Source organism: Carassius gibelio, chromosome A12 (assembly GCF_023724105.1).
Source record: "Carassius gibelio isolate Cgi1373 ecotype wild population from Czech Republic chromosome A12, carGib1.2-hapl.c, whole genome shotgun sequence".
Lineage (NCBI taxonomy): Eukaryota > Metazoa > Chordata > Actinopteri > Cypriniformes > Cyprinidae > Carassius > Carassius gibelio.
Window position 1 is genome coordinate 14,811,063 of NC_068382.1, and position 10,364 is coordinate 14,821,426.

At 37.6% G+C, this 10,364-nt stretch overlaps 1 protein-coding gene across 3 annotated transcripts in view; it reads right to left on the reverse strand.

Moving 5' to 3' along the window:
• The window catches only part of LOC128025252 (MAGUK p55 subfamily member 7), a gene marked incomplete at its 5' end in the record, with an annotated part of 83,438 nt that extends 75,323 nt beyond the window's left edge, over positions 1-8,115 (reverse strand). For all 3 annotated transcript variants that reach the window (XM_052611427.1, XM_052611426.1, XM_052611428.1), the window contains 1 exon segment: positions 7,967-8,115. In XM_052611427.1, coding sequence (XP_052467387.1) covers positions 7,967-8,003 — 37 coding nt within the window.
• Positions 8,116-10,364: the final 2,249 nt, after the last annotated feature.

The following is a 10,364-nucleotide window of genomic DNA, read 5'->3' on the forward strand; positions in this document are numbered from 1 at the left end:
GGAAATATAGGCAGATATAAACAAAACCCAGAAAATCTGAATTAGACACTTGATGCATGTCAGATAAGCTATGAAGATTATTCTCCAGTGGAACATTCCAATGTGACATTATTGGTCTTCAAACATCCGTACACTAATAAAATAATAATAATTATTATTATTATTATTAATATTACTATAATGATGAGAACATCATGGTTTACTTCAGCATGCTCACTGGGTCAAACTGAGGGTTGTAAAAATGGTTCTCTCCCAGGCTGCACCTCACTTCCTCCCTTTGTCTGGCTACTTCCTGTTTTTCTAGGAATCACAACTTGAACTGTGAATCAAATCCCTAAAGTTTAATTAATATGCCTGTGATGTTTAAACAAGCATAAACACACCATAATATCTTTGGCATGCTTCTATACATGCAAACCCCCCCCGCCCCCTCCCCCAGAACAGTCGGTAGCCATGATGACTATTAAGAGCTGCTGTCAGATTCAGAAACCAACACAACTTGAACTTGAACCTCTCTGGGTGTTAGTTACTAATAACAGCATGGATTTAGCTAAAGTATGAACAGAAGAACATGACAAATTTCAGCCTAATACACAACTAATGTTCTAAGGGTGTGAATGGTGTAAAACATGCATAACGTTTCTCTATATAAGGGGCTTTCTACATGATTCATTCCTGAGAATATCTGTACATATGCATATATTTGCACTGTTCAGCTCGATCTACTGTACAATAGGAGTACAGTACAATTTGTTTGTATATGCTGCCAATTATAGTATTTACAAAGAAAATTGGAATCTGCAAAAATCGGTATCGACAGGTCACACATACAAAAAAAAAAAAAAAACACAGAAATCTGAATTGGCTGAGAAAGTTGCATGCTAATTTTTTTTTCTTTGTTTAACATGATTACAGGGCCACCTATAGTATGTTCTTTTTGTGGTTTTAGTTGTCCCTTTTTTCCCCATAAATTTAAATGTTTTTGTTCACTTCCCAAGTTCCCATGCTAAAATGCTCAATTGTATGTAGTTAAATTATAATCAAGCCACAAAAGGTACCAAATCTAGGGGTTACACTAAAGGTGAAATTAAAACAAATAAAAAAAAAGAAAGTCTAAATTTTAACACGCTGTAAGTGCTATTCATTTATGTGCAAAGCTGAATACAGAGTACCAAGTATACGTTTAAGGGGACAATGATACATTTTTTTTTATTATTATTATTTTTAAATGTACATAAAATGATATTACAAAATCAGCACTGAAATCAAATTACTTAAAAGTATATACTTTAATAAATAGACAATTAGAAAATCTTATCCTAATTCTTTAAAAGAGTCACAAACAGTGGCATTTAAAAAAGGTTTCACTACAAAAGACATGTAAAATGCTCCACAATAACAACATTTCCATGAATCATAATTTCAGGAATCTTGAATACAGGATTTTTATTTGCAGTTCTTTTACAGTAACTGTTTAAACTAGATTCACGTTGCAAATTTGATTATGGCCTCGGCTCCCTCAGCTGCAATGTGACATCAAAAAACAGCACGATCTCAAACTAAACCACTTGTTGCACAAAGCTGCATTGTTTGTGAACATCTGAGATGCTGTTTACGCTACTCATAAATGTTAAGAGAGTAGTGTCACTACTTTTAGTCAGTCACTTTATAACACTGTTCTTCCAACCGCTGACCATCTGGACACAGAGTTTAACAGTCAACAACTAACCATGTCCCAGCAGCCTATAAAAGGATATGCATAAACTGACCATTATTGGCTGCCAGGTAAAATATGTATCTGGAGTAATAAGGTTTTTAGTTTTTAACTGTTGCAAATCAGCAAGGTCTGCCTTGAGAGGGTTAATTACACAGGCAGTCAGAAAGACAGCAAGGTCATCCAAAATGTCTGGAGTTAACAACACGAACAGACACACACAAACCTTTAAGTGCAGATGCACGCAAACATGCTTTCTGGCCTTCCTGATAATGTTTGGGGTTCAGACACACTCTCTCTGTTTAAATCTAGATTAAAGACACATCTCTTTAGCCAGGCAATCAAATAATGCATCTCATAATCTTAGACTGCAGTTATATCTGATTAAATGTGCATTACTATTTTTTAACTTGGGTTAAACAAATTATTTTTACTTGATTGGAACTGCCGCTATGCCAATTAGGTCTCAATTTGTTTCTCTGTTTTCGCCTAGGATTTACACAAGCTCCAGTCTGGATCCAGAACACCTGAGAAGAGATGATGTCACCCCCTCAGAGGACCTCAGATGATGCTAACCCTGAAACAACCTACAGAACTAACAAATATTGCTACAAGTGTGACTGCATCAAATAATAATTATTGTTAATAGAGCTTATCGAGCTTATTTGCTCTTTATCGTTTGATTACGTCTTTAATAGATATTTTCCTTACATTTCTGCCATTTTTACATAAACTGACAGTCACCACTGATAAGCTACTGCTAAATATTGTACAAACTTAATTTTTTGTAAAGTTACTTTGCAATGATTTGCATCGTAAAAATCGCTATACAAATAACCTTAAAATTAATTTCTGAAACTTCATCTGCACAGTACACAACCATTAAAAACTTTTTTTGTGTGTGGTTTTGTTTTTGAAAAGATCTCTTAAACTCACCAAGAAAGCACTTATATGATAAAAAATACAGTCAAATCAGGAATATTGTAAAATATATTACAACTTAAAATAGCATTTTTATTTTAATGTATTTTAAAATGTTATTGATTTCTTTGATGGCGAAGCTGAAGGTTCAGCAGCCATCACTCTAGACTTCAGTTACAAATAATCCTTCAGAAATTTTGCTGATTTGGTGCTTATTAAGCATTTCTTATTATTTTAATACTAATATTTTTGTGGAAACAGTGATGCATTACCCCAGGATTCTCTGATGAAAAGAATCCCTCCAAAAAAAAAAGAAAAGTAAACATATGCAAAATCATTCTTGTCATTCTTAATAAAAAAAAAAATGAAATAAAATATATTTGTAAATTGCACAATTGTGGTCATTTGGTTCCTACATTTCTAAGTCCGTTGTTCAGAGCTATGTAGTGATTTGTCAACATACGTCAACAACAATCCATCCCTCAACATGAGCATATTTGGAGCGCAGAGCACGTTATTTTACTGTGATTAGTCAGAACAGGAGGGAATGTGATCCTAAAGCAGCCACCTGTAGAAAAGATTTGGGCCAATCACACACTGATTCCTTGTGACAGTACACATTTCATGTCTATATCAGAGCTTAATCACAGCAGAAAAATAACAGACGACTACAACTGAGTCTGAAATTAAAGTTGGCTTTTTGAAACTACAGCTAATACACTGAAGCAGGGACCAGTTCAAGATTTGTATTCATATATGTATGCATTCTGCTCATTGACATGGACAGATATCTTTATCCTCTGAAAATGGGAAAAATAAAAATAAATAAAAATAAATGAAATTCCTTGTCCCTCCACTTTTCTCCCTCTCCGTTCTCTTGCATTTGGTAAAAAGAAGTGGAAATTTTCATTCTGATGTAATTGGAAACAGGGAGCTATTCCAGTGGCAACAAATCCTTGTGTTACAGTTCTGTATCCCTGTGGCAGGAAAGAGAGAGAAAGGGGAGAGATGGAAAAGAGGAGGATAAATGGCTGGAAATCGATAAAGTGCTCCCAAAGCGCATGCTGCTGCCGCTACTAATGTTCCTCTCTCCCTCACTCTCTTTCGTTCTGTCCTCTGCTCCCAGATGCTCTGCATTCTTGACATCAGAATGGAAAAATGTACTGTTAGCCGAGAAGAAATTTAATATGGCCATTCCTGTCATATCCCTCATTGCAGCTATATTCAGCCGGTGCTCCGCTAAAGCTGTAAGAGAGATTCAGCACCTGAACAATAAACAATATGCAGCTTAATATGGATCTTTCTATGGACAATGGCACCATTTTGCCATACACTTGTTTCTGAACAGGACTGATGTAAATGAGAGTACCCACAATTCCAGTTTCAAAGAGAATACCTGCACAGATTTTATGCAGTTTCATACATAAAATCTGTCACACAGACATTCATCTTCATTAAAGGATTATTATCTGCTTCTGTCAGACAGAACTTGTCAAAAATATTTCAAAATAAATGTTTTCATATTTGTTTGTCTTACATATTGAAAATTGTCACGATTACCTTTGCCACCTTATCCTAGACTGCATTTCCTACAACCCATTGCCCGGACTCATCATGCCCAGTTGTTTTACCAGTTGCTCATTTAAAGGTGCCATATGCAAAAATTGAGGTAAACATATCCATAACATGACCTACACGCATACAAAGAATGAGAAGAAATAAGGGCGATGATGTCATTAAAAAAATGGAAAGTTATAGTGCTGCAGAGATATCAACCTTAATTAGCATTACCATTACTAGCCCCGGCCCGACAGGTGTCGTAATACCAGTTTCGGCCATGGGAGGCGATATGAGGGCAACATAACCACCAGCCAACCTGCAATACACGAATAACTCGCACGGCTTGTGGGCGTGTACTTGAACCTGATATCAATCGTGTGGAAAGTACAGCACACTACTTTACTTCAGTTCAGGGAAGAGAGCGTCACCCGCTACAGGGAAACAGCCGCGCTCGCAAACACAAATCAAATCTGATAAGAAAAGGACCAGAGTAAACATCAGCACTGCTTTCAGTCGCTGGAGAAAACTGATGGACCTGAAAGAAATGAGGTTCCACTCCGAACTTGCAACATTTCTTTTGGATTGGTAAGCTAACGTTAGATGCTGTTAATATTTCGCTAGAAGTTTGTTTTATTTGTTTGTGTATTTGTTTTTCGGGAAGTTATAACATAGAAATGTATCGAAGGCTGTTCGATAAACGTGCTAATGTTAGCGATGGCTAATCGTAGCTGCGTTTGATAATTAGCTATCTATAACTTACCCGTTGTTTTATTTCATAACTAACCTGCTCTGTCTAGTCTATTGGTCTCCGTGTCCTCTTTGCTTCGTGGTTTTTCTGTGCATGAGAAAATTGATGTGTGGCGTGAAAGCCTATGAAAAGAGTCGTGTGTCTCGCAGTGAATGCTTGAGAGTTGGCAGCTCTGGTTACGTTGGTTGGCGCTAGCTTTGATCAGCTGTCTGATGTTTACCAATGATGTTGACAGAATGCTGTCTGTTAAATTAATTTAATTCAAATAATGTGTATATACAACTCAAAATGTAATATGAACAAAACGAATCGGAACATATTGACTGGTGAAGGTGAAGGGGAGTAGCTTGAAGATGTCATGTTTCAATATCACTTGACATCACCCAACGTTCCTCTGGAGGCAAAACGTCCTCTTAGGCTTCGGCTATGGCTGTAGGGTTGTTGTGAAGGTAGGAGCGGAGCATAGAGACTACGCTGTTTCTCGTTTGTTACTCTAGAGTAGACCAATTCACTTTATTGAGGCATACTGCCCCCATCTGGTATGGAATGTGGAGTATGACTTGATTTTTTTTTGCCAGACATGACAGATGGCACCTTTAACTCTGCCTATATATAATGCCGTGTTTTCAGTCACTCTTTGCAAAGTCTGGCATGTGTCACAACTGCAGTTCTAAGACTTTTTTCCTTGTTCTCACATGTTGCGTTTTCTGGTTCTTGATATTCTGCCTTTATATGGATCACTCTGGTAACCTCAGCCTTCGTGTCCCAGTGCAACTTTGTGACAGAAAATAAATACAAATAATATAATTACAATGCACTAAAATAAATGAAAGGAATAAAATCATTAAAAACACAAATAAATAGGAGCAGAACTGATCTGGACTGGAATTAGGAGAAAGCAAACATATCATGACTGTAATGGATATTGATACTTTATTTATTGTGGGGGGAGTATGAGAGAATAACTGCAGACTGTGAGCTGAAGTGCACAGAATGATTGAGTATGCAGTTGACGCAAGAGTAATTTATCATATGAGATCAACACCAGACATAAACACTTTCTACAGGTAGTGGGTGGAGGGTTGTCAGCCCAAGGACACCCATGGGAAGTGAAATCAAATGCCACCAGGAAGCAAAACACCCACACGGAAAGACAGGATACATACGATGGGGTAAAAGAACAGCATTTTATGATACAGAAGAATAAGACTAGAACAGAGTAGACACTGTGAAATGGAGAGGTTCAATGAGAAATAAACAGAACAGGAAAAGAAAAAAGAATCCAGAAGAGCCAGAAACAAGCTTATAATTTAGAGGCATTCATCCTTGATCAATTTTGGAGATTAAATCTCCCGCCAGAGGTAGGCAAGTTCGGTCCTAGAGAGCCACAGTCCTGCAGAGTTCAGCTTCAACCCTAATCAAACACACCTGAACAAGCTCATCAACGTCTTCAGGATTACTAAGGCTACAGGTAGGTAAAGGTTTTTTTCAGGGTTGGAGCTGAACTCTGCAGGACTGCGGCTCTCTAGGACCGAACTTGCCTACCCCTGGAATACACGATATAGCAAAACCTCTAAAAGATGGACAATTTATTTCACGGTAATGATATACCATCATACCACAAAGCGACAAAGTGACATGAAATACAGCCAAGTATTGGCTCACACACACAGCAGTGAACACACACACACACACACGACTTCCCCAGCCCTACTTACCCACTTACCCAGGAAGAAGTAATGTTTCTTACGCCCAAACCCAGCATATTAGAATGATTTCTAAATGATCATGGGACTCTGACGACTACGGAAACGTCAGCTTTGGAATTACAGGAATGCATTTTAAAACATTCAAATAGAAAACAGTTACTTTTAGTTGTCTCTCTCAATACTATTCTTGTTCAAACAAATGCAGTCTTGATGAGCATAAGAAAGTTCTATCAAGAACATAAAAAATAAAATAAAATAAAATAATAAAAAAATTGAAATCATGAAAAATGTTAGATGTGTGACTTAAAGCCCATGCTGAAGAGGTGGCAAGAGCAAACATGTATGATGGCCCGCAGACGTATAATTACAAACCTGCCAGACGTGAGAGGGCAAATGAGGAATTGCCAAGAACTGATGTCCGTCAAAGCCAATTAAATGCATGGTCCGAGGAGAATGAGTGGAGAGTTGGTGAAGTGTCCTGGTGAGTTGCTATCATTTAGCAAAGCAGCAATGAGCACTGGAGCTAGTCTACGAGCAGCAGTGCACAATAATGACACATATATTTATTTTTACGGTCACTGAATAGCATCGAGTGAAAAATCAAAGTTTTCTTTATATTTGGTGGCAGTGATCATGACGTAAGTTCAGATAAGTACCGGTAACCTTTGTCTTTGTCATCTAGAAATAGAAGGCATCATGCTAGCTATATGGGTGTTTCCAAGCGTTTATCTCTTCCTCCGTTAAAAAAGTTATTGCAAACGTAGCCACGTGTGTGTCGCTGTGTTTGGCAGGTGCTTGTGTGGGTGCTGTCCCATGGAAACTGCGTTGGAAAGCTTGTGCTGTAGGGAAGTGAGTGCGTTTTGGTCGCTGTTGGTCGATATCTATCCATCTATCTGGATCTATGAATTTATCTATTTATCTATAATCTACGCTTTCTGAATACTCTCATCTACTACTCATCTCTCAATGCTCTCAAAGCGGGCTTTGGTAAATTCTCTCCCCAACGTGACGTAATGCAGTGCATTTTGGGGGAAAGGAGAATCGTTGCAAACCGCTGTAAGATAGTACCTATTTTTTTGTATTATATTCCGTTTTGTGATACTCAACAGCATAAAATACATTGGATAACAGTTTAAATGTTTATTAAAAACAAGCAAATTGCACAAATACGTTGAAAATTAACCCTGTAACACGGCCTTTAAAACACTATTAAACTATTAAACCGAAGCTGTCATTTGATCAAGCTTGGATGGTTAAACTACAGGATCTTACTAAGGTACAAAAAGGTACAGTATGAAGTGTAAGATGAGGTACCTATCTCACTGCCGGCTCTGGTGGAGAGGGCCGGCATGGTGACTGCCAAATCTGCTTCCTTTCAACTTCACGAAGTTAACAAAAAATCCAGCAGCGCTGTGTCTGGCCGACTCGACCCCTGTAAATCCTTGGTTATGTCATTGGCAAATCTACAAAAGATAACAAAAGACATGATATTATTAAAATATAATAAAAGATTATATTCAAAAGTACAGAGGTTCTCATTTAAGCATGCATATACAAATAAAAGGTTTTACAGTAGGTAAAACAGGATAAGCCCTTCAAACTGAACTAATTGTAATATCTTTAATATCTAATGGTTCAAAGTTGGAAGATGTTAGGCAAAGGAACAGAAAAAGCAGCAAAGAGACAGATTGAAAGAAACATACATTAGTCCCAAACATTTCTAAAATCAATTCCAATTTCTGCTTTTTCCGTCTAGGGCCTGTGCCTGCCCGGATCCATGCTGCAGCACCGAAAGCACCTGAAACCTTTATGTCACCCCAAAGACCTGTAAACAGTGGCCCGAAAAAACAAATGAAAAACTGAGATGGAAAAAAGAAGGTGGGGGCACCATACTTGCTCTGCCTCTATATAGATCACACAGTATCAGGTTTGTGGAACAAGAATCCGTATGGAGAATAAAAAATAAAAAGATTTTTTTTTAAAAACACACACAACAAAAAAAAACACCTTATTGCAATGAAAGGTATGCTTGAGATTCAATCATATGCTGCTATCTGATAATCGCAAAGCACACTGCTGCCATCTAGTGGTGACAATGTGGCTAATTATAATTTACAGCCATAAGGTAGAGCTGCAATTTGAACCAAAAAGGACACAATAGGGGAAGATGAGCAAAGAGACTTGTTTCAGAGGTAAAGTGATTTAACACACTTAAAAAAATACACAGACATTCATAAACCTCTCCAGATAATTGGAAAGAACACCATAGAGATCAGATGCTACACACATTGCAAGCCCCCGCAAGATCAGAGAGAGTTCAGAGAGACAATACACAATAGCTTTAGGTCAGTTTGATTCATATCCCTCTCTGTTGTCTGTTACATTATCCTCCACTCATTATTTCCTCTGCTGACCCTTTTTTTGTATCTCGGTCTCCCTGTAGTCTTGTAACTGCTGCCTGAAACTGGCTCATGGCTGTTTTAAGAGCACATGCGCCACACTATTTCAGTGTGCGCAAGTGTGTTTGTAAATTTCAGGCCAGGAAATTTACCAGGATGAGGGAACTCGCTACAACAATGTAGGAACTGTAAACCAAATTGTTTACATCTTGCAGTTGTCCTAAAACAGTAAGTATTTTAATGTTTACAGATTGGCCCTAAACCCAAAACAGCACCCCTTTTCTGAGTTACAGATTTAGTTTTTCTTTGGCCAACAACACGATGCCAAAAATTCTGTTGATCGAGCTTAATTTGAACCCAGAGCATTAATGTGTTATACACGTATGGCAAAAGAGAAATTGTAATTTTGCCTAGAAGCTACTTTTATTACTGGCATGCAGCTGTAAACCCATTCACCAGACCACAAGGGAAATGTCAGGACTTTGTGCATAAAAAAATAAAATAAAATTCAGAGTAATTATTATAGGTAATTTATATGGGCTGTAATATATCTGAGCATCTTTGCTTCACAAAGAATGCGTGAATCACTAAATCAAGGGCACCAGGAGATCATTTAATCATTTGGAGGGCCTTTTAAGGATCTTATAGATCAGTAAATCATGAGAATTACAGCATTTATGTTGTACTGAATGAGCTTCTAAAGCTCTAAAGTTGACGTACTGGAAAAATGAATTACGGCAAAGAGCTACTGGAAATGTGTGTAAAGTCAGTACAATAATAAGAGCAGGTAGGGGCTAAATTCAGCGGTGCTGACTCATTGGTTGCTTTTTACCTGCTGAAATGTCATCTGAATAGAGAGATATATATATAAAACACACACACACACACACACAGACACTGTGTATATTCTGCATTTTGTGGAATGTATTTTTAGGGGACATCAATGTGTACATCTACAAAAGCATGCATCTTTAACATGGTCTTATGTTTTTCACACATAACATTTCAACCTTTCTCACCATTTGTCTCATACTTACATTCAGCAGGTCTACTGCCATGAAGGTCATAAAGGGCTAGTAGAACTTCATCCAAAAAACAGATATACCTGTTTTATATGGAAAACTATCAAATGCTTCCTTGACTTCATACAATGAACCACTGGGGGCACAACAAATTGCCTCGTGTCACGGACGCATCATAGCTACTAAAACCTTAATAAAATGAAGTCACTTGGATAGGAGCTTATCTGTTGCTTTGTTGGGCTCAAGAGGTCAGTAGTTGGCTGAATAGATTTGCAGTTATCCCCTGTTGGA